Genomic DNA, 26,524 nt, shown 5'->3' with positions numbered 1-26,524 from the left:
TGTGCTTTTGATGGTTTTTAAAACCATCATTTATGTAACATTATGGTGTTGGAAAAAGATGTGCTGTGTGTATGTGTGTGCTTGAATACATAGTTTATGAGGATGTGTATAATTACAATATAAACATGGTTTATGAGGATACTTCCTTCGTCCTCACAAACCAAATGTCCAAAAAAAAAAAAAAAAGTGCTTTTTTGAAATTCAATATACAAAATTGTAGTAGTTTCTACAATATAAAAACCATTAAGTATATGGAGAGTCCCTGTAAACCACATAATACAAGTGTGTGTGTGTGTGCACGCGTGTATGTGTGCGTGCATGTGCTGGTCTGTCAAAATACGATGTCTCAGTATCTCAGTTTCAGCACTGTGTAATTTCCATAGCTAATAATGTAAAGTGAAGACCAAAGCACTTTCACACAAACAAACTACTGTTTCAGCAGGATACAGTGCTATATATTATTAATCCAGCTGTCTGAGACAGCGAGCAATGCATCAAATGCTGGTGTCAAACATCCTACCAGGTAGAGCTGGTAAAACAGGCCTGATAATACACAACTACAACAAACAGAAACAAACACCTTATATGTTATAAGTAAGTCATTTATTGTTTTTTTAACATTGAATCATCTCAATCTAGTATGATTTATTTAGATTAATCCAACAACTCTTTACAACTGGCTAACTTGAGAAATGAGTAAAAACACTTCTACCATTTAAAAAAGATGATAAAAAAACTTAACACACACCTCCACAACCTCGTCATCCTCCTCCAGAAGATCCTCTAACACCTCTGTGGCCATCTGGAAAAAGAAAACAGCTCTTCATTTATTGAAATACGACATGTAACTCAAAAGTTAATTGATTTTTAAGTCCAAACTGCTCAAAAGTTATTTTTGCATGAAAAGAAACTGCATTGTGACATTTAGATGTCATTAAGCACACCGTCTAGCATTTTCCATCATTTTTAATGGTGATTTTTATTAAATCAGCATAAATTATACATAATGGTCACATTTTGTTAAACTGCCTTAAAAATCTTTTTTTTTTTTGCATTATGGTAACGAGAATTGTGTGTCACAGAGCAAAAATGATAATGGTCCTAAAAATAGGCTTAAAGAATGCAATTGCTTTATTTTGGGGGAATCTCGCAGTAGGTTTTTTGTGGTTTACCAATAATCTAAATCATAGTCAAGTGTAATAACTGGATCAGTGAAGTCTGTTTATGTTTGGCTTATGGTCAACAGCACTCTTTTTGCTGAACTTTAATTAAGTGTTAACTGCGCTCTGCTAGCCGGTTCTCAAGGGAGAGAAAAGTGCTTATAATTTAATGATTTTTTTACTGCTTTATCACCTCAGTTCTTAAGTTAATTTGTTAAACACCATCTTTATCTCTCCTTTGAGAGCCTGAGATCTTCATTTCCCTGATCGGTGTTATTGATCTATCCGCTGTCAGCCTCTGCCTATCAGCTTAACCCATTCACCCAGAGTGTGTTTTAATTAAGCGTCATCAATACATCAGATAAAGAGCTGATAGACAAGGTCAGTTAAAGTCAAATATTGGCCAATTAAGACACTTCATCTCAAAGTCCTTGAGCTTCAAATCAAATACAGATGAGAGCTGTGTTCAACTGCAAAGCGCTTATGAATCGTGACCATACAATGTGACCCAAGCTAATACTCAACTCTGTGCTGTGCATAGATTTTCTGATTCACAATAGCAAGTGCAGATTTCTCCTCCATAAAAACATTCAGATCTGCTACAGAGTGCGATTTTTAGACTTCTCAACTTTTAAAACGGACTAAAGCTCCTTGTAAGTTTCTCCTGATCGATATACTGAGACAGGCTCTCTTGTTATTCCCTCAGGAGGGTCACGGCTTTGGCCGGGGGCCACGGTGACCCCTAAAGCCTCTTTGAACTCAGATGTCAGCCACTCTCAGCATCCCGCTTTCCTCTAGTCCCGTCACACTCATGCCATCCATTTCAACCAGGGCCACAGAGTCAAGATCAAGCTCTCGTGTATGTATGTGCTGAAAGGGAGGTGGAAAAAGAGAGAAAGAGAAAGTAAAGCAGGAGAAAAGTGAGGACGGATAGAGCACATCGCTCGATGGATACGTAATTTAAGGGACTGACCAACCAATTTACGATCCTGCAAGGTCATAAAATTCAGCCTGGACTTAATAATAGCACATTTAATGTGACACCTCTGACAATTCCAATCTAGCACAACCACACTCGCCCGCCTATCTGTATCTGCTTTTGTGTGTGCGTACGAGCGACTGTGCATGGCAGAAAGACGGACTGCGTGCAGGAGAATTTATACTCCTAGCCAGGCTGTGTGAACGCAGAATACACACATACTCGCTTTCGCACCCGAATTTTATAGTCACACCGTTTATCAAAGGCAACATGGCTGCCACTGGGAACTAAAAACTTCACTTATATTTAGCCTTTTGGAATGAGGAGGAGCTGAGATAATTACTTTAGGGATTGATGCTCGTGTTCGCTCTCTCTCCTTAGCCGCATATCACTCCCTGATGCTGGCCCGAAGCTCTCAGCAACAGATAAAAGGGACGGATAAAGTCAAATGCTCGGCCCGGAGGAAAACTGCTATGGGGTATGTGGGATTCTCCATTTAAGAAGTTCAAATTGAATGCATAAATCTGCTTGAATGTTTCTTAGATACATACACGATTACGGACGGCTGACAGCAGTTGGCGGACCAGGAGTTGGTAACGCGCCCGAGCCCCTGCGGAGGTGTACAGCCGCTGGCAGTGTCTACGTCAACTCGGTCTATCTGATGAAGATGCTCGAGAGAGTTTTAAAAGAAAATGAATGTCTGAGAAATAATACCTTTTGATTACATCTACATAATGTGCAAAGCTTTAAAGGGACTCAAAGAAAGAGATTTGCTTGCATACAGCGAAAGGGAATGGAGACTAAGTATTGGCAACAAGGACTATAAAAGTGCTTCAAATGACTCTAAGGTATATTCCACATCTTCTGAAACCATATAATAGTTTTGATAACTTTTAAAAATGCTGGGCTGGTTATGGATTTCCTGCTTTGACACGATTCAGATCTAATTCCAATTCATTTTGCTACATGTAAGTCAACCACCAATTCTGTATTATAACTTACTGGAAGTGATGATAACTTAATGGTGATTCACAGGATTTATCAGACTAATTCAAAGTCTTGATTTAGTTTTGTTTGGACTTACTCAAAGGATGGGTTCAAAAGAGTCCTTTATTTATAAATCAGACTATGGGTGCTTCTAAAATGGAAGGATGCACCCTTGTAAGGGTATCTATATCTAGGCTGCCACATCATAAAGCTCCAATGAAGGACGTCTCAATTGAAGGACGTCTCAATGAAGGATCCTTAGTAGGCAATCTTTGTATCCTTCGCGCTCTTCAAATCCCCAATTCCCAAAAAATTTGTAAGCTGAAAATAAATCGACACTTAACTTGTTCAATTTCGTTAAATATCTTTGAGGTGTAAGTTTTCTTGTGTTCGGTTGTAAATGAATCACATAATGCTAAACTGTGCATAATGTAAGCCACTGGAGACCAAAGACAGTTATCTTTACCTGCACTGCATTAATAGAAAGTAAGTTAATATAAAAAAAAATCAATATAAAGTATACTTCAAATTAGTATTTTCGTGGTGAAAACATTTCTGATGTACACTCTTAAAAATAAAGGTGCTTCACGATGCCATAGAAGAACCTTATTGTCTAAATGGTTCCATAAAGTACCTTTAACATCTGAAGAACCTTTCAGTTTCACAAAAGGTATAAGGTATAAAAGAGATGGTTCTTTAAAGAACCTTTGACTGAATCGTTCTTTGTGGAACCAAAAATGGTTATTCTAAGGCATCGCTGTAAAGAACCTTTTAAGCACCTTTATTTTTAAGAGTGTAGCCATGTTTACTTACTGGACCATCTCATTTTAGCGTTTAATACTGAGAAGGACTCAGGCCTTAAAGCCTCAGAAGGACTGGACTAGGAAGGACTCATCCTCCTCATCCTAGAATGCAGCCTTCTGTTTGAAAAGCACCCTACATTTGTTGCACCACATGTACATCTAGTGCTTCTTATATTTGAAGTTCGATAGCCTGTGGTCACCATTCACTTGCATTGTATGAAAAAGAGCACTTTATGTCAAACATTTCTGTTTTGATCTAGTGAAGAAAGTACGCCATATGGGTTGAGAACGACAGGGGGGCAGGACTTTTTTTATCCATCCTTTCACAGAGAATTAGCCTAAATTCTTATAAATACCTTTTTCTCTGAACTCCTCTTTTGTTGGCCTGAATATGAAAAGCTGTGAAAGGGAAATGTTGAATAACCCTATTGTATTTGTGGGGCTGTAATTGTCAGGTCAAATAAAGGCGTAGTCTGAGTGAGCCTGGAATCAGAGGAATGCAGCCATTAATATTAATATGTTCACACTCAGGAGGAGGCCTGTTCATTGAAAAGTGATTATTTTTTCTTTCAACCCCTGCTTATGCCTCCTCAATTTTTCCTTTCCTATTTGCCCGTCTCTCTTTGTGTGCTAAATTGCACATCCATTTGTGTTTAACCACACTAGATGTGCTAATACTTTGCCATATGTATCCATTATACACACACACACACACACACACACACACACACTTTGCACACATACTGCATACACATATACATTTTATATGGATGCTCAAGTCATCTATAGTATAAGCTATATTTACTTTAAGTATAAATTGGCTTGCACACACACTGCTATTTTAAATTAAGATATGCATGGAAAAATTCAGGTTTATAGAGTTACTTGTGATGTTATTCAAACATTACCAAGAGCTTATTCATAAACCACAAATCTGTTAAATTAAGTTTTGGCAAACTTTCACCCTCAAGATTTAGTATGAAGCATCCCAGGATGCACCATGAAGTTTTGCAATTCTAGAGAATATATTTAATAATCCATCACTCTCAAAGGGAAATGGTGTAACAAAATGAAAGTATCCCAGCTGTGTAAAAGATTAAATTGTGGGCATGACAATGTCTCTGAAAGATGCATTTGAAGGCAATTATATTTTGAATAAAATCTTTTGAACCCATTCACGAGAAAATTGTCCTTCAAATTCATTCAGTGACCTTTCCTGTTTGCCAAAAATGAGTTTTGAGTCTTCAGTGCTGTTTGGTCAGCAAGTCCCTCTAAATGAGATCCAGTGCTGACCTAATCTTGTTTCGAGTTAGACCAAGTTTAAGCACCCTAAGCATTTTTTGCCCACAGACAAAGCAGATATTTGACATTTTCCTCCAATTTTCAGCTGCTGAAATTTTCCCAAGCACTAGCAAAATACAACAATTACCTCAATAAATGAATGAATTGTTAGTTCATTTAAGTATTATGAGTTTTTGTGAGTTCAATGTGAGTTTGTGAGTTTTAATTATAACACTCATTTAATCCCATTGTGTTAAAACATGCACAAAAAAACACTGCATGTCCAATAGACTACTTTGCAAATAAAGGAATAATTTCTGAAATTTGGTTATTTACTCACCATAATATCATATACCACCACGGAAAATGAATGTTTTGAGATGGCAAATGAATGTATTCTTTTCCACAGCTGTCTATTATTGTATAATCTATTTCCTGTAAACCCAGCTTTCAGCGCGCGCACACACAAACACACACACTTCTCAATTTTTTAATTTCAAAATACACAAAATACATTATGTTTTAAGCAATTTGGTTTAGGGGGACACAGGAAGTGTCCTCCTAAACAATGTTTATGTTGTAATACCCATGTTATTATGAACATTTGTGTCCTCATGAACCATGTATACCATAATACACACACACACACACACACACACACACACACACACATAAACTGCTTAGTTGCTTTAAAGTCCATCAGATATGTGACCCTGGACCACAAAACCAGTCTTAAGTTACTGGGGTCTATTTATAGCAATAGCCTAAAATACACTGTATGGGTCAAAATTATTGATTTTTCTTTTATGCCAAAAATAATTATATTAAGTAAAGATCATATTCATGAAGATATTTTGTAAATTTACTACTGTAAATATATAAAAACTTCATTTTTGATTAGTAATATTCATTGCTAAGAATTCATTTGGACAACTTTAAAGGCGATTTTTTCTCAATATTTAAATTTTTTTGCCAAATATATCTAACATATCATAACAAACCATACATCAATGGAAAGCGTATTTATTCAGCTTTCAGATGATGTATAAATCTCAATTTCGAAAAATTGACACTTAAGACTGGTTTTGTGGTCCAGGGTCCAGGCTAAAATTTATTCAACAAGTTGACATTTGCAAAGTATGGTTGAATTGGAGTTATGGTCAAATTTGACAAATAAATGTTTAATTAAAATAATGTGCTTTGTTTATCATTTTGTTATATTTATTGTAAAGTACTAACAGAGTAAATGGTAAATACAGTTAAAAATATATAAGGAAAAAGTAAATATAGGACATTGTATATACAGCATATAAATTAAATCTACTCATTTTTTTGTGTTTCGGATTTACTATTGAATTACTATTGCATTGCATAAGGGTTTTAATTATATTTACTCAATTTTATTTCTGAGATTAATCTAATTATTTGAATCTACTTAATTGTTTAGTTTGTTTTGATTTAGAATTACTGTTGCATTGCTTAAGGATTTTAATTATATTTACTCAATTTTTACAAAAATTCACAAATTTTTTTTAGTTACATTTACTTGATTCTTAAAGTATATTTCATTGAATTCACAACTTTAAAATTTACTCAATATTTTCAATGTTTACCAAAAACATTGAGTAGATCATAGTAAAAGTTTTTACAAAGTTTCAGAAGAATTTTTGAAAAGATTCAAACAAATGTATTCTAGGCTGTTCTAAATTCCTGAATACTCACAGAAAAACAGATCCGAGAAAGCTTTTATTTATACAAAACGAAGAGCGCTGGGATTAAACATTAAGAGTTTAATGATGTAACAGGCCGCTTAAGTGTTGAAAGTTGGCGGTATTGATTCTGATTTTTGAAGCCTTTACAGTAACTGCGCTATTGATCTGATTGAGGTAAACAGCTCCTATGATTTACGCATGGGAATAATGGCTTAATTAGGCCGCAAAATATGAGCATTACAAATTCTCAGTAACTGATGCAAGACAACATGAGTGATACTGTTCTAAAGGACATGCATGAGCTACTAAAAGGTAAAATCACAAGAAAATACAATGGCTTCGTGTTCGAACGTGCGTTCAGTGTAGGAACTAAGAGAATTAATAAAGGCCAAAAGGTATAGACGATCAAAAAATATAGATCTGACACAAAAAGAGACTATTTTCTAAATTGCTCACTTAAGTTTAATTTGGTCGTCTCTTTAGCGGCACACCAGGCTGACCCTGGCAATGAAAAAGCCTATTGTCTGACTCTGTTAACCGCTGGCCCACGCAGCCCCTCATTATGACATCATTAGCCAGAGAAGACCGCAGCTCTGCTAAATGACCTTTAGAACAATGCCGGCCCATCAGTCTGTTTCAGAGCCGCAGAGGCGGCCTGTCAGGAGAAACAGCGGCGGGCTACGGGCCGCATTGTGCTCTTCGTCTCGGAGAGTGTTTTAAACGAGCTCAGGATATGATGACACGCTTCATAAGAAGGAGCGCTCTGACAGATCGCCTTGTGTGGAGAGCTCACAGAGGGAGGAGCGATGCTTTTTCTTGTCTTCTAACAGAGGTGAAATTGCTTTTTACTACACGTTTAAGAAAGTTGAAGGTGAGATTGGGCATTTTCTCTCCGTCTCGCACATACAGATTGTTCTTGGTGTGTGTCAGTGCAGCAGCAGCCGCCGCAGCAGCGCTATTGATTTTCAAGAAGTGATTGCGAGCGGTGAAGGTCAGGGTACAGACGTTAAATCAGACGGGGCAAGAAAAGAAGCCGAAGAATCGCTCTACACACACAGGTGTAATCACACATAATCCTTATGGAATCCTATTTCTACATTCCAAATATCTGACTTTGCCTTTGGGGGCGATACTTAATTAAAGACAGAGCTGTTTGTGAAGCAAGTTCCTGCAGATGCCACACAGCTGAAATGGTACAACAGCTCTACATTCTGAAGAAAAAGACCGAAACTGCTCTAATTTTCAAAACTTTAACAGCATAAACTCCACAACAAGTTTACTCACTCCATGCAGTCCATCTCTCTGAAGTCACACTGTACAAGGTCCCAAATAAATCGATACAAAGATCAGTATGTTAGACTGACCCAGTGCTCTCGCTGTCTGTTGACTTCTCAATAAAACAGGAAGGCCTCTCCCATGATTCGGGTCTCTGTATCTATTTTTAAGCATCAGGTTGATTCCTAATAATGCTGTGTTACATTCGACTTTAAAAAGAGATACAGAACATCACTTGAAGTTAGAATTCTGAATTGGAGGCTTGCGTTGGAGATCTACAAGCTTGATTTATAGCGCATGGAGGAACTGAGGGAAATATACAGTTTATGAATTTAATTTGCTTAAAAGGTTAAAACAAGAAGCGAAAGGGCAAGGAGAAAAAAATAAAAAATAAAACTTACTGGCATAAAATGTGCAGTAATTTTGGAAAATATAGTTTTGCTCATTTTTTGATAATGAAAATGTAGAACAAAAAATGTGTTGCTATTTCGCCAGTACGAAAGCACATTTCACATGAGAAAATAAAAATTATGCTTTGGTAAGTCATAATTCTGACATAAAAAGTCAAGAGATAAGTCAAAAATTAAATAACAGTCTTAACAATAATAATAATAATAATTAAAAAAAAAAAAAAAAACTACTTGTGTCATAATTATGATTTACTAGAAAAGGGCTCCCATCTCAAGTATGCAGAGAATGTTGTTACAATCATAAAAAAAAAGATTGTATTCACCTGCAGGAGAAATTGTTGATCCACAGTTTAGTCGCTAGGAAACTTCTTTATGAAGAGTCAAAGTTACAAAGATAATATTGCTTTGGCATTTGTTTTTTTGTCATCTGTGCATCAGAGTCTAATATAAAGTAATAATATCCCACACTTCCGAGTTTCACTGGAATGCAGCATAACAGAGGGGGTTCTCAACATGGATCTGCTTGTAAAAGACCAAATCACCGGGTGCTGACGTCACTGCCCATACACTCAAGTCATTCTGACCACTTGCACACACACATCAAAAGCTACGGACAGGTTGTCAGGTAGCAGATGTGGCAGCAGGTTATTGAAGTCAGACATTACTAAACTCTCATTAGTGCTGAGAACGCTCTCATTCATTCTCTCACTCACACACACACTCTTTTTCCCATTCGATGAGGTCAGCAGGTGTCTCGGGCTCTGTAGGGCCTGTCTGAACGTAATTAAGATCTGCTCGTTAAGATGTAGCTCAGACCGGTAAGGCTGTTGGCATAGCGACTGCCCGCTGAGAAGCTGTGCTGATCGAAAACCTCTTAGTGATATCATCTCAGCATGATGTCGGTGACTGAAGATAAGTGAGTGATGTCATCACTGTGCCCCCCGACAGAGTTCCCACAGCTGATGAGTTAAATACCTGTGTGTGTTGCGCCAATTGCAAATCTGAGATGAGGGGGCTTGAAGGACAAGACTGCTAAATGATGCTACATGTTTGGCAGCCTGATGAACCTTCGCTACAACTTACTTCTTCAATGTGATCTCTAATATATATATCTTTTTTTTTTTTTTTGGGGACACCCATGGTCACAAGGTTATAAGTGCTGATGTCAATGATTTAAATTTATCGCAAGTTTGAGAGTATCAGTGCAAATGCTTTTATTTGGGATTTTTCTAGTTAAAAAAAAACCCTTCTCATTAGAAATTATATTGTTAGCATATGAATAGGACAATTTGTTTGAAAAGTTGAACAAAAAATGTTCTACATTTCCATCCGTATAGAGATCAAAAATTTGGAACAATCTGAAACAGAAGACCAAAAGCACACATACACAAAAAAAACATGAAAAATAGTACATGCACACACACACCTACACACAAAGATTTGGTGCTCTACAATTATTTCTTTTAGGAAAAGGATTCTTTAAATTTTAAAAGATGATTTATTTGATCTATTGTAACAAATGTAACTTTTTCATTTAACTAAATAAAGCATAGGCTATATTTTAGTGTATTTTATACAAAAGTATACATACAACAACAAAACTTACTGACCCCAAACTTTTTAATTTGTTAGAATATTTGTATCTCTGAAATGACAACCAGTTCAAGTCTATGAGAAAAGCAGAAATGAACTGATTTCCAGGTTGCTGTGATGCTTACCAAATATTGATACTTCACTCTACTGGAAAATCTAATAAGGCTTGAGAACCATCCAGACCTATTATGTCTGTAGCACACCATGCACTTACCTTTCTTTAGGTCTACAAGATGTTTCTGAAAGTTTGAAAAACATCTCTATTTCTCCTAGCTATTATAATGCTTTAGCTAGTTTTAATTCTTGTTTTTTTTTTAAACCTATTTTGCTAAATGAATGACACTTTTAGTCTCTCAAAGCATAACTAAACATATCGAACATATGAATGCATTCAGGTGAAAAATGACGTATTTATTTTAACCATTAGCCAAAGTGTTTTACAACAACTTTGTTTTGAGCAAGTGATCATTAATGTTAATAGATCATTCACACTGCTGTATGACAACTAAGACTGCAGCAATGATCACATCATGATTTGGGAGAATGGTGTAGAGACTAATTCATAATAAACAGGGAAAGCCCAGCAAATGTAACATTTTACAGATGAGACGGCGAGTGAGCAACAAACAGAATACAATATTCTATGACAAAGTTCTGCATCCCCCAGGACGTGATTAGATTTGCTGAGGCGCCAGACTAAATTTCTGATTTGTAAGCCTGAGCGGGCAGTATTCCTAAGAGCTGTCTGCATGAGCGGACAGTCTGAAAGATGTTTTTAATAATGCATATGTGAGAAACAGTTCTTGGGTCCCTGTAGTGCTGAGAATTCTGACGGATTCCTGCAAATCAATCCTTTTGAACTGTATGTTTCAGTGAACCACATCAAAAATCTGATTCAGTGATACATGTCATCTTAAGAGTGTTAACATGAGTCTTTTCTCTTTTCGTAAGAGTACCACCACAGAGGGTCAGCGATGAAAGAAAATTATTAAGCTGAAAGCAGGCAAACACAAACTGAAAATTCAAAAACAAATTGAAACTCAAAAATCAGTCCTGGACGGATCTGTAGTATATGATGTAAACTCTAAAAACGCAGCCAATCATGCACACTTGTGCCGATTCAAGCGGAGAGAACATCGTAATAATCCTTTTGAGAAGAGTGTTGAATGGCACTAATGTTGCTACTTTGATCCTCTATAAACACGCTGACAGACAATTAACCCTCCTCTCAACGCTATCATCAGTCAACACTGAGCAAAGGCATATTCTTCCCTGTTGGCAATGCGGAGCGCACATCTGCTCGGATGTCAGGTGGCGATGACTCCTTGATAATCTCATCTTTAGGAAAGATTACGGGTTCTTCCTGAGATTTTCTGCCTCTAATTACAGAATTTTCCAAACTGAATGAACTGGCTCTGTTTCCCTGGTGATTAAGACTTCATTGGTGGAGTGTGATTTTACTTTGCATAATTTGAGGCAAGTGCTGAATTCGATCCCCATCGAGAATGTAAACCACTATAAAATGCAATAATCACAAGGGATTGATTGCTAATGTTTTGTCAGTGCTGTGCTCAAGTCCCATCTGCTGCCCTACAAAAAAAAAAAAACATGGAATAAGGACCCTTCTCTATTCATCTTACACCATGCTGAGATGCAGGCCATCAGAAGCGTTTCTGACCACACCATGCTTTTTAATGTATCTTGGATTTGGGACAGAAGAGAGTGAAATTACACTAGTATAAAACAATTTATATGATCTTTTTACAATTTTATTCAGCACAAACCATGTTTACACACACACACAATATATTATATATATATATATATATATATATATATAGAGAGAGAGAGAGAGAGAGAGAGAGAGAGGTTGTAACAGCAATGTAATATTACATAATATTCGGTTTCCAATCAATAATACTTCAAAAGATAAACTATTTCTTTCATCAAAATTCATACTGAAAAAGTGTATTACCATTTCCACAAAGATATTAAGCAAGTTTTCAACAATAATGATATGCGTTTCTTGAGCATCAAGTCAGCAAATTATTTCTGAAGGGTCATGTGACTGAAGAACTGAAAAATCGTGTAATAGCTGCAGAAAATTCAGTTCTGCCATCAAATAATTAATAACATTTTAGGACATATTAAAATGGCAAACAGTTATTTTAAATTCTAAAAATATTTCATAATATTACATAATATTATTTTTGATCAAATAAATGCAGCATGAAACTTCCCAAACAAACTTGAACAGTAGTGTATATAGACACTTTTTAAAATATGTGTGTGTGTGTATGTATATATTAGAGACGCACCGATTGCAATTTTCTTGGCCGATTCCGATTTCCGATTTTTTTGAAGTGTGACATGCCAATACCGATTTTTGCCGATTCCGATTTTCTTTCTAAGAACTATAATTGACAGCATATACAAACAAAAATCTATGCAAATTTCAATGCAAAAATTATTTATATAATAAAATAAATTATTAAACATTCTAATTCCCCCAATCTGGACTAAATTACAGATTTCTCTCACTTAAACAACTCTCAAAATAAAGTGCTCTGTGACTGGAAAGAGGAAGAAATAGTTGACTTAAACTGAGTTGAAAATGAGTAATTTCCCACTATGTTTATAAATGGTCATTTTTTTCGCCTATCCTTATTAAATGTGTCATCTTTCACATTAAATTCTTTGTTTCAATTAATTCAGTTAGCATAATAAGAAACTGTAGAGTTGTTACCATTCAAATGAAATTAGTATTAACAAACTCTATCATTCCACTGCTGAGGAAACAGAAGCTGCATCTGAAGTGGCATTAGATGCATTTACACAGACAGTGTGATGAAGCTGAGGTGCCATAAATGCATTTACACTACAAAATTTCAAATGCATAAATAATTTTATAAGATTTTACATATTTTTTAAACATACAAATAAATGTTGAAAAAAATGCAATGATACTTTTAAATATGACTAAACCACCAGTAGGTGACGGCAAGTGTCTGTTTTAATGAGTGAGTCATTTATTCATTCATTCAACCGATTCATTCAAATGGCTGATTCATTCAGAAACGAGGCAAGTGACTGTCCTTATGAATGGGCCACTGAATCATTGACTCACTCGATTCGTTCAAAAATGTGGATTCATTCAGTAAAGAAACACCACTGTGTGTTTCTCGGAGACACTCAACAGTTCTGCTGTGGCTTTGATCGGAACCATCAGCGAAATTGAGCAAAAACAGTCAATATTTTGTCTAAAATCTAAGTCATTTAATTTTAACTTCTTGTTTATTGAAATATTATTGTATAAAATCAGTGTCACATTGCAATCGTGTTGATGTTGATATTCGGGGGAAACATCATGGCCGTATAATATTGCTTATCTAAATCATATCTTTTTTTTTTCTACCGCAGTATGCATCTATAAATTACTTTGTGTGGGCTGTCTGTCTCCCACACTCACTCAGGCTGTGCAAGCCTCATCTGGCACGACATAAATACATTATCAGTCGCCGTTTACACTGAATGCAATTAAGATTAGAATCATTCTCACGCGAAACATGTTTACACACGACTGAGAGTATGGAAGGCCAAAAGGGCCAAAAACATGTGAATTTTTCACGCGCATTAAATAAACGTGAAATACGTGTTAAATACTGTTAAAAATCATTTTGAACGGGTCAGTGTCATTGGCTGCTGAAGACTTGGGTCAAACCATTTATGTGAGCTTAGGGGGGTGTACCATTCATAGACCATTCCTACCACCATTTAACATGCTATAGATCAGCTTATTATTCAGCCTAATTATTTTGTCTTTTGTCTTTTTTTCCCTTTTCTTTCTCTGTATAGCTTATGGAAATAATATATTTAAATTGCTGTTTTATGAAATATCACATAAAAATACAATTTCCTCATTTTTCTCCACTCGTGCTTTTTTTGTAAATAAACACATTGTGTCCTAGGAGACACAGATAACAGATGTTTGAAAATGATTTTGCACTAAATATCTCCAGTGAAGTCTGGGATTCAGTCTGGAAGCACACTAAAGAATTTCAGTGTGTAACAAAACATGCTATTCAATTTAAAATAATATGCTGACTACAAATCACCCCTCATATCAGAAATAAAATGGGCCCAAATGTTTCATCGGATATAGACACCCTATTTGGACTGTTTCTTTCACTTTGCATGATTGCCAACACTGTTCTTGAACGCTATTGTCATCATGGCTCAAAACAAGAAACCTACTGCTGTTAATGTATCTTCCCCTGTAACTTATCAATTTCTTTGATTTTATCTTAATAAGAACTAAACTGACAGCTGTGCATTTAAGGTCTGCCTAAGCTGTTTGTTCTGTTGGAAAAAGAAATAATTAAAAAAATTGAATATAGAAATATGAAATGAAATGATAGGCCTACTCTATGACAATAATGTCACCAGTAAGTGTTGGCAAATCACTGCTTTATCACAGAAGCGTTAATTGAACTGATTAATTCAAAATTGATTCGTTCATGAACAAGCAAGAATGGGCCACTGAATCACTCAACCGATTCGTTCAAATCCCTGGATTCGTTCAGTATTCAGTGTGTTGCTTAGAGACGCGCATAACTCTAGCTGTGGGCTGAACGGAACTGTTGGCAGCCACGCTGAAAATATTACTAAATAATATCGTATGTTATAAATATAAAAACTCATACTAGGGCCATTTTGACAACATATTGGATTTTAGGTTCAAGAGAAATATCACTAAATCGATAAAACACTGTGGTTTCCGTGGTACAATTCCATATTGATTTACAAAGAGGGATACTCGACACTAAAGCACTGTTTTGAGAGGCAAATGCCAGCGAAATTAAAGTTTGACGTCGTTAATTACAAAGACGAGATTAGTAATTTATAATCACTTTAATTTAATGACAGACCTAAGCTGAATTTAAGACCAATGCTGTTTTCAACTAACGAACAAGCTTACATACCTTTCCCTTATGAAGTGGTGATGTTCTGGCTTTGCAAATGCATACAGTTTGGAAGTGTTTATCCAAACATCTTGGGAGATTCTCTTGCTCCCTGTATTTGGTGCACTGTGTTCCTGTGCTCGTGCAGTGTCATGAAATGCGCAGACTCGTATCACTTCTGCCGTTGGTTCAGTGGCTTGCGTTTTGTTTACCAAATTATGTCGCAATGATTTATAATAATAATTAGTTGTTATAAAGTCAAGTCCTGCCAAGTCATGAAGGTCAGGTCAAGTCAAGTCAAGTCACGTCACGTCACTGGATCTCAAGTCCAAGTCAAGTCATTTTCTTTATCTAGTCAAGCAAGTCACAAGTCCTTAAATTTGCGACTCGAGTCAAGTCATGTGACTCGAGTCCCCCACCTCTGCAATATGGTCACTTGTTTATTTTCATTCCCTCTTCTTTCTGCTTGTTTATGAGTCACAGCCATGCTTCATGTAATAAATTGTGGCATAAACAATAATAACGTGTTATCATGCAGCACACATTCTCTGGTAGTTTCAATGCTTATAAGTGTGTGAACATGTTTCCTGGCTGCCAGTAAAAGCAGGCAAGCTTTTAGAGAGGACTGATAAGCTGAAGAGAGGAATACCGTTCCTTCATTTTTATGATTTAATACTTTTCTATGAGCCATCCAGCAAACCCTGCAACGGCCTTCGAACCCTCTAGCTATAGCAGCACACATGATTGAAACCTGCACTATAAGCTTATGTTTGCAAGCTTGTGCAGTATAAACCAGGGCTCAACAATAAAGATGCCCCAATGGCCCCGGGCCAGTTAACAGAATTGTCACTTGTCTTATTGGGCCAGTTAATTGCATACTTAACCTCATTGCAAAATTAATTATAACATTATTGAGAATTCTGCTAATTTAAATGTCACCAAGGAAACATTAAGTACCAATTGTAAAATGATTTGTGATAGTGTTAGATGCATTTTGCTTGCAAAAGTGGGTAATTATAAACCTTTTTTTTTTCTTGTAACTTTTTTGTAAAGAATAAAATATACAAAACATACATAAACACTTGTAAAATTATTATCTAAATCAAAATGGAAATATTCTACTTTATAAAATCAGCATAAAATCTTGCGATAGAGGCTATTTTCGCTAAGTGAAAATAGCAGTATTTTTTAGTATACTTTAGCACTAAGTGCAAGTAGCTTTAGATTCCATTTATACTATATGTTAAAAAAGCAGGATATTTGCTAATTACTCGATATTTGATATCTGCTAATTACTTATTGCAAATAGTGGCAATTATCTGCACCTCAGCATTGTAATACATTATAAAACAGTATGCAATAATAACTTGAGTGTAAATTTTTTATTTGAATTCAAATTATTAAATGGATGCCACCTTATTGGGACAAAAGCCCTCCCTACATCTACCGTAACCCTACCCGATACTTTATTTTTAACGTTTTGATTATTTCCATTTAAAAATAAATGCTTTTCTGATGTGATTTGAAATTTGAAAAACGCCAAAAGGCAGATTCGAACCCTGGTCGATCGTGTCAAAAGGAATATGACACGTTTTTCCATCTGCGCCACTGAACCTGACGACTGATGACCGTCTTTTGTAATGTTGACTAACCCAATCACATGTTTGTGGGTGGAGTTAGTGTAAATAGCCTCTGCCAACAACCGGGCTATTTGCACTCAGTGTAAATAGACACCCCGATTTTTTTTAAACAGTTGCCCACAGAAAAAAAAAAACAGGGGGTGCTACCCACGCCTATGCTTTTGACCATTTGTGAAGTCAGAATCAGACTTTGAGAAGAGATAATAAGGCAGAAAGAAATCAGAACAGGTCAAGACCAGCAATCTTCAAATTTGAGACTGAACACCCCAACCACTCAACCATGAAGCCTGCTTTTTAAAATGTTAGCCATTCCATTTGAATGATTAGAATAATGCCTTGCCTTCAACTTACACAGACAGATAATTTCAGATGTCAGACAGCCAATCAAGTCTTAACCCTAATTCAAAGTCATATAAAAAGATGAAAAAATAAAGACTTAAATGTGCAAAAGAGCAAAGATACAAAGGAGGATAAGATTGTCTGCTAGAAAGAGGGTATTAGGAAGGAAGACTTCTGCTGCAACTGAAGCAGTAAAAGCTGTCTCCAGAATGACACGCAGAGAAGATCTGTCATTTCCTTTAGACAGACATTTGTATACACCACTGGCTGAGACTCTCAAATATACATCTGTACATATTCTACAACCATGCCATTGATCAAATCAGAAATTTCAACTACCACCCAAGTCCTAACGTTACCTTCAATTTTTCAGTAGACAAACTGGCACCTTTTTGAGTGCAAGCTTGAAGACTGTAACTTGTGATGTCATGCCATATTTTGATTAATATCAAGATCAATAGAATGAATCAGGACGATATCAAGATCAAAAGATAAATCAGGACGTGCATCAGTCCCTTGACAGGCCTGCTTGCACATCTGTGGAATGACCCTATGAGGAAACACATACACCGTCACTAGCATTGAGAAAGGACTGCACTTGTTATTCTGCAAAGTTTGCCTCTTTCCCCCTCTCTCTCCTACTGGTTCTCCACTAACCAATTTTATCTAGGCAAATATATTAAACAAATGTCACACTAAAATAGCCTGACTGCACCTAGAAAAGAAACTGTACTAGAAAATAATGTCTCTAGAGACGCGTCTATCCGTGCTTCAGTCAAATTGACATAATATGAATTCAGAACAAATTTAATCAGCTTTTGTCTTCCTCGCTAGAACAAACAAACCAAAAGTGAAACGGCATTATGGAAACACGAAAACAGATAATTATGTGTTAAGTTGATTAAGGTTTGTCTTAATTCTGTTTGATTAACTGGAACTCTGATGTGAATCGTGGCAACAAAAAGCAACAGATGGCTTTTTTTTTTTTTACTAACAGGGTATATTACTAGTGTTACAAATAATCACAACTTATAGTACAATAACAGCAGTGAAAACAGTAGAAAATTAAATTAAAATTAAATTAAACATTCTTTCCTTGGATATACAAAGGAAGATATTTTGAAGAATGATTCAACTGTTTTCGTTCAAACAATGAAAGTCAATTTTGAAAAAGGTCTGAGCCATTTTTTTTAAATATATTTTTTTGTGTACATATGCAGATGAAAATGTCATAAATGTTTGGAATGGCATAAAGGTGAGTAAATGATAGAATTTTAATTACTGGGTTTTAATTATTAGCTTTAATGCTACAGCATACAAATGACATTATAAAAAATTCTGATTGTTTTCTTTGTTTCAAAATGACAATACTCCTGTCCACCAATTATTTCTTTAATGCATTTAACACAAACTATCTAACATACCTTTTCTGAGATGGAAGTGACAATTTATAAACTCTGGTTTACAGTATACATGCTGGGCAATTTACTTGACTTGATTTTTACATAGTCCACAGTCATCCCATAGTGTGGAAAAAGGTATTGTGTTACTCAAGAATGCTTGCTAATTACTGGTTCTATATCTGGAGGCTGACATTTAGATATGTAAATACCACTGATGTCAGTATTCACTCTTGAAGTGATGGATGGACAAGTATCAGCCCATTTGTGAGCAGACCGAAATAAAGTCAGAAGTGACATGCAGCATCTGTCCCAAAGGTGCAGGTCAGCCTAGCACTTGGTCTTTAACTAGGTCTATTATTTAAGGTTAATTAATGTTGTGTAAAACAGAAGAAAAAGCCAGCGTGTCCAAGTAAATGTGTTTAGTTGAGCTTTCTTATTTTGGTCAGCAAGATAAATTATGACCTATATAGTGTGAAAGATTCTGGGGCAAATTCACCCAACCCTTGCACCACATTAGCATGCTGTTTCCAGCATGATTCTTATTTCATTTATTGCCCTCAGAAGTCTATTGCCAAATGTTACGATTGTTTCAGATTTTAAAAGAACATATCAAAATACAGCTGCATGCAGCAATTAAGGGTCCAAGCACAAAGCAGGAACAATGGGTAATGCCAGCATGGCTGGGAGCATGAGTGGCTAAAGACTGAAATGGCTGAAAAATCACTAGAAAACAATATAGGCCTAATTGTTTATCACTTTTGACCAATAGACCTCCTATTGGTCAAAAGTGATAAACAATTATATCAAATAATTATCAAATTATCAAATTATTATGGTGTGGTCAGTGTGAAATGACGATAGCCAGGTTTCCATCCAAAGTTGTGAATTTAATTTACGCGTAAAATTGGAATATCGCTTAAAACATTTGCGAATGAGCATCATTTCCATCCAACGAGTCAAAGAGAACAAAACTGTCACTTCCTGATAAACAGGCACTAAATATCAATAAGAAAAGTAGGAGAAGCCACTGAATATAATCATTTTCATATATAATAAATTACTTATAGCAGAGGAAACACAATAAATCCGATCATTGCTTTCGGGGGTGGACGCCTGCTAAGACAACTATACAGAAATACTTTGACAACAGACTTTGCTCAGGCATTTAAGAATAACCATAACAACATTTCATATGCTGTGCAACATGATCGGTCCGTTGGTTAGTCAGCTTATACCGCCCCACAGCACAAAGTCACATGACTTTTTTGAAGTGCATGAAGGAATTTATTCGCAAAATGCATTTCCATCTCTCATTATTCGTATTAACCCTTTTCAAAAACCACCTCAAGTGAGTGTAAAAACTTTTTTGCGAATTTTTTCTCTTTTCAATTTGGTGTTTCCATCATAAGTTTCTGATGCGATTTTTCAAAATGTGCAAAAAACAGGGTGATGGCAACATAGCTAATGACACATAAAAAAAAGATTGGTGTCAATGTGTCAAAGTGTTGCAGCCTCAGAGTCTGCTTGGCATCACCCCAACAATTTCATTGATGCATTATTAAAAAACGGTTTGGTCTATCGAAAAGCTTTTTGCTGGAATGGTCTGAAGATGATCGGAGCAGATTTTGGTGAAAATCAGACCTACAGTATAGTTCGAAAAAGTAGGTTTCAAAGAAATTAGACTGCAAGACTGCAAGTTTGACCGAATATGGCATTATTGGTGTTCACGAAATGATCCAGGGAGTCTATCAAGACCAGTTTCATTAAAATAAGCAAAAACAATCAAAAGCTTGGCCCCTAACAAATCAGACATGGATAAAATACATTCAAAAAGTGTTAACACAGACTTGACAATTTGGTAAACAATGGTAAATGTGATCATACCTTCACAGTTCTTGGTTTATTTGGAGTTGGAAACAACCTGTTTATTTGTTCGTGATTCTGACTGTATTGGATACACTATTTATTTTTTATTCATAATAAAGAACTGGTTCATAAGAGTCAGACTACAGTGGTTCTTGATTCTCAACTCTTATAATTTCTGTATGAACTCTAAAACAAAGCAAACAGCACATTCAAATAAACATCAAGTGCCATTTATTCTTAGTGAATTACCCCTCTGAGAGATCTTAACACTTGCACACACACATCCTCTCTCACTCTCCAACATATTTATGCATCAACACACACACGACAGGCATATTTATGACCTTTTAAAGTGATAAAAAGATTAAGCATCTCTGATGAAATGTGATAACAGTGTGACAATTTCCACAAGCCACTGCCTGCAGAAGTCCATACTTAACACAAACAACACTTCTTCTGGCCGTCTAAATTTAAGACATACACATTCCCTGCCAGTGGCATGTTGTAAAGTTGATAACATAATGTGATTAACATCTAATATAATCTTGGTTGAAATATGATTATGGAGAGCATGCTAACACTAGCCAGTGGGGTGTGCTTCAGTGCTCACCGCTTCCTGACATCCTTATAAGAACATCTTTTTTTATCCTTCAGCAAAAAGGGAGGAAGACAAAAATACACCGATGCACATATACACACGGGCCCGTGGAATAAAAACAAAGCAGCAGAGTGGATCGAATCATTTTTCACTGTAACCGGACATGCACGCTGTGTGTATGCGCACTAAATCGGCAATGTGAACAGGGTGCTCAGCCATGGTTGCAAAATACAAACACACAAGCCAGAAACAACAACATTACATCTTATATCTCACCAGCACATTTTCTATGACAGGAACTGATAAATTTTTTTTCCATGGTTCTGCACAGTTAAACCCAGTGAAATGGAAAACAGTGGAATATCTCTTTCAATCTAGTGCAGAGGCTGAAGAGATTCAGAAATTCACCCACAGGAGAATTAAAATCCTTAGTTTTAATGAGTTTCAGTTTAAATGTTAAACACTTCTCAAAGCTTCAAAGACACGAGCTGTTCAGATTCAAGCATATCCGTCAATGTCCTGTCAGGATACATCCTGTTTATTGATGAAGCGCTAATAAGCGATGATTAACTGTTCTGTAATTAGACAGCACTGATAACAGAAATTCCTTAGTCTACATGTTTAGACAATAGGAAGTGACTGGAGATCTATACACTCACTCACACCACCACCCACACAGAGCAACCCAGTCTTTTTTCCTCCAACACACACAGACTTAGAAAGCGGTCCTTATTCTCTGTACAAAATGCTCTGCATTGTGGGCTCATCCATAATGGATTTGGATTGTGGAAGGATGAATGAATCTTTAACCTTATGACGCAGCCCCCTAAGATCAGCTTTACCCTGTCATGTATTTTTCATGGGGCCACAAGTTGTTTTATTCATCTTTGTTTTTTAAGACGGGGTCCTGGAGGCCAAGGACACTATGGAGGTTCAGGTCACAAAGAGTAAACGCTTCAAACATTCACTCTCACACAAATGTTGTTCAGTAAGGTTGAGAGTTGTGAGAAGAGTGTCAACAGTTTACAGAAAACCCAGGGAATGGGGATTTATTAAACGTCATGCTTTATAGACCTTCAGCCCTCCTGATGATACTTTGAGAGGGCAGGCGGGCCCTTTCAGTGTCATAGTGTGATTTATAGTCTAGTTAAAACCAACAAAAACACCTGCAAACACACCAGCGCAGGTGCTCTCTATGAGGCCCTGTGTGATTATAACTTTCTACCAGTGCTGGTTATGATTGAGGAACATTATTATACAACCCGAATTCTGGAAATGTTGGGACGTTTTTTACATTTGAATAAAATGAAAACTAAAATAATTTCAAATCACATGAGCCAATATTTTATTCACAATAGAACATAGATTACATAAATGTTTAAATAGAAATTTTTACGATTTTATGCACAAAATGAGCTCTTTTTCAAATTTGATGCCTGCTACAGGTCTCAAAATAGTTGGGACGGGGGCATGTTTACCATGGTGTAGCATCTCCTCTCCTTTTCAAAACAGTTTGAAGATGTCTGGGCATCAAGGTTATGATTTTCTGGAGTTTTGGTGTTGGAATTTGGTCCCATTCTTGCCTGATATAGGTTTCCAGCTGCTGAAGAGTTCGTGGTAGTCTTTGACGTATTTTTCATTTAATGATGCACCAAATGTTCTCTATAGGTGAAAGATCTGGACTGCAGGCAGGCCAATTCAGCACCCGGACTCTTCTGCTATGAAGCCATACTGTTGTAATAGCTGCAGTATGTGGTTTTGCATTGTCCTCCTAAAATACACAAGGCCTTCCCTGAAATAGACGTCGTCTGGAGGGGAGCATATGTTGTTCTAAAACCTTTATATACCTTTCAGCATTCATAGTGCCTTCCAAAACATGCAAGCTGCCCATACCGTATGCACTTATGCACCCCCATACCATCAGAGATTCTGGCTTTTGAATTGAACGCTGATAACACGCTGGAAGGTCTCCCTCCTCTTTAGCCCTGGAGGACAATGCGTCTGTGATTTCCAACAAGAATGTCAAATTTGGACTCGTCTGACCATAGATCACTTTTCCACTTTGAAACAGTCCATTTTAAATGAGCCTTGGCCCACAGGACACGACAGCACTTCTGGACCATGTTCACATATGGCTCCCTTTTTGCATGATAGAGATTTAGTTGGCATCTGCAGATGGCACGGCGGATTGTGTTTACCGTCAGTGGTTTCTGGAAGTATTCCTGGGCCCATTTAGTAATGTCAATGACAGAATCATGCCGATGAGTGATGCAGTGTCGTATGAGGGCCCGAAGACCACAGGCATCCAACAAAGGTCTTCAGCCTTGTCCCTTACGCACAGAGATTTCTCCAGTTTCTCTGAATCTTTAGATGATGTTATGCACTGTAGATGATGAGATTTGCAAAGCCTTTGCAATTTGATGTTGAGGAACGTTGTTTTTAAAGTATTCCACAATCTTTTTATGCACGCTTTCACAGATTGGGGAGTCTCTGCCCATCTTTACTTCCGAGAGACTCTGCCTCTCTAAGACATCTCTTTTATAGCTAATTATGTTACAGACCTGATGTCAATTAACTTAATTAGTTGCTAGATGCTCTCCCAGCTGAATCTTTTAAAAATGTCTTGCTTTTTCAGCCCTTTGTTGCCCCCATGCCAACTTTTTGGAGACCTGTAGCAGACATCAAATTTGAAATTAGCTCATTTAGTGGATAAAAGTGTAAAATTTCTCTGTTTAAACATTTGTTATGTTCTCTATGTTCTATTGTGAATAAAATATTGGCTCATGTGATTTGAATGTCTTTTCATTTTATTCAAATTTAAAAAACATCCCAACATTTTCGGAATTCAGGTTGTACTAGTTAGTAATGTCTGATTTGTTTAGTATGACAAAAATCTTAAAATATGTCAGGGCTGTAATCAAAGTCTCTTTAAGCCAATTTAATTTCACCCACAGGTAAAAATTTTCTAGATAAATGTTAGGGATGTAACGATTCACTCAACTCACGATTCGATTCGATTTGCGATTTTGATTTCACGATTAGATTCGATTCGATTCACGATTCATGATTTTTTTTTAAGAAAATGAGATTTAAGACAAATTATAAATTAAATATGTTCTTTTATTATTGCTTGGACAAAATGCTGCACGTTTCTTTGTAAAATTGAAATATAACACTATAATAATATACTAATATAGCACTTGCATATTATTGCTCTTTTGTTGGTTTTGATTGCTTCTATTGTCCTCATTTGTAAGTCACTTTGGATAAAAGCGTCTGCTAAATAACAAAATGTAAATATAATGTAAATGTAAATAACAACTAAACTGAAATTTTAAAACAAGCCCCAAATCAAATAAATAAGTAACATAATTAAAAGAAATCTCTTCATAAAAACTAAATAAGGCTTTGTCTGTGCTCTTTCCATTTAAAATTAGAGGCAACCACTGCATTTTAATCATGATCCAAACAAAGATGCTGCATACATGCAGCAGGAGCGGTTTTTAACATAAATTAGACTGTATAATTTTGAAATTTGAAGCAAAAACAGAATGGTATGACTTCAGTTTTGTGAAATTATACATAGAAACAGCAGACGAGCTGAATGAGACGCAGATTCACTCTCTGCCAGCAGGTGGCGCTTTAAGCGTTTCCTTGGTTTCCGCTGTAAACAAAGCAGCGCTGCACTTATGAACTTTAATATGCATTATACAGAGGCAAGATGAGAAGAAAAATACCATCTAAACTTTTCTAAAGACAGTAAGTTCCCCTCAGACATGCATTCATATAAACTACCCTAATTGAATCGTGATTTTTTTCGCATCTCAACCGATTTGAATCATCACATATTTGAATCGATTTTCAACCGGCTCGCGGTTAATCGTTACATCCCTAATAAATGTCATATACAAGCACATATTCTATCTAAGAAAAAAACAATCACTTTTTTAATTTTCAAAATTATAATATATCATTATATCAAATATAACACCTTTTCTGTTATGTCATTAAAATAAAATAAAATAAAAAAGAAAAGAAACCTCTTATGCTTACTAAAGATGAATTTATTTGCTCAAAAAAAATACAGTAAAACATAAATATTGTAAAGTATTATTAGAATTTAAAATAAATGTACTGCATTTCAATATATATTTAAAATGTAATTTATTCCTGTGATGGCAAAGCTGATATTTTTCAGCAGCTATAACTCCAGTCTTCGGTCACATGATCCTACTGAATAAAAGTATTTATTTCTTTAATAAAAATCTTACTAACCCCAGTAAGTAATGTAAATTATTTATATAGATAAATGCTATTACTGCATTTTTTGATGCAATTTAGTGGAAGTCAAGCTCCCATCACATAAATTCATACATAAACAAAAACAGAAATTCTGTCATTTACTCACCCCATGTTATTCCTACCTCTATGATATATATATATATATATATATATATATATATATATATATATATATATATATATATATATATATATATATATATTTTTTTTTTTTTCTTCACAGAACGAAGTCATACAGGTTTGGAATGACATGAGGGTGAGTAACTAATGACAGAATTTCCATTTTTTTCCATTCACACTGCTGTATGTGTGCTTTGGATTCACCCGGGAAAGGAAGCTGATATGTCAAACTGAAGCATTTGTATGTAAAAACTGTTCCAATAAATTATGATAATAAAAGGTCACCACTTCACCTCCCGCTGAATTCTGACATCCCCAGATCACCTGCTGCTATGCTAACCAGGGAGACGACTCCAGGTAAAGAGACACACGAGGGGCTCCAATTTGCATCCCCAAAATGGTGGGGCCAATCATAACATTTATTAATATGACATTACCTTCCCTCTCTTTTCTGCCTCTCCTCGTGCTCTCTTTCTTCGTCTATCACCTGCTGGGCAGGAGAACATGTGTCACTCAGCGTGGCGCCACACCAAGGGTGTGAGAGCAGACTTGCGGGCAAACACACACACACACACACACAGTGAAAATGAAAGTTGCTTTGCGCCTTCAGCACAGCTATTTATTGTGCGAATGAAGGTGTGCGGGTACATTTACGTGCTCGTGTGTGTGCACACTTCTCCAAGGATTTCTGAGAGGCCACTCAAATGGCGTTTATTGCTCTCCGCTCTAGAGGTGAAGTGCTTTCAATCTGCACTGAGAGAAAAGAGGCAATTATGAGAGCACAGAACACATTAGAATAACCATCATGTTATCATCAGCTCGGCTCAAACAGCAGGCGAGAGCTCTGACCCTTCTCCTCTCGCTTGCTTTCATCTCGCGCTCTCATTTGCAAGTGTTCCTCTGCGTATGATAGGCAGTGTGTGATGTGCTTTCTGGTAATGCTGTTGAACATCCGCTATCTTTGTTTTCAATGGAAAGTTCTAAAAAAAATCTGAAATGGAAGTGCGGCGTCTTGCTTTATGGAAGGGTGAGACCCTGAGCTGGAGTCAGTCAATTGAGCCTCCGCCAAATCTCCTACGACAAAAGCCGAGCGGC

General features: G+C 36.2%; 1 protein-coding gene across 2 annotated transcripts in view; it reads right to left on the bottom strand.

Moving 5' to 3' along the window:
* The window catches only part of si:dkey-12j5.1 (uncharacterized), an 88,116-nt gene that overhangs the window by 19,718 nt on the left and 41,874 nt on the right, over positions 1-26,524 (bottom strand). For both annotated transcript variants that reach the window (XM_058746894.1, XM_058746895.1), the window contains exon 9: positions 749-802. In XM_058746894.1, coding sequence (XP_058602877.1) covers positions 749-802 — 54 coding nt within the window. The remainder of the gene's footprint in view (positions 1-748; positions 803-26,524) is intronic.

Source organism: Onychostoma macrolepis, chromosome 16 (genome assembly GCF_012432095.1).
Source record: "Onychostoma macrolepis isolate SWU-2019 chromosome 16, ASM1243209v1, whole genome shotgun sequence".
Taxonomy (NCBI): Eukaryota; Metazoa; Chordata; class Actinopteri; order Cypriniformes; family Cyprinidae; genus Onychostoma; species Onychostoma macrolepis.
The sequence above is the reverse complement of the archived record's forward strand: the minus strand, read 5'-3'. Positions and strand labels throughout refer to the sequence as shown.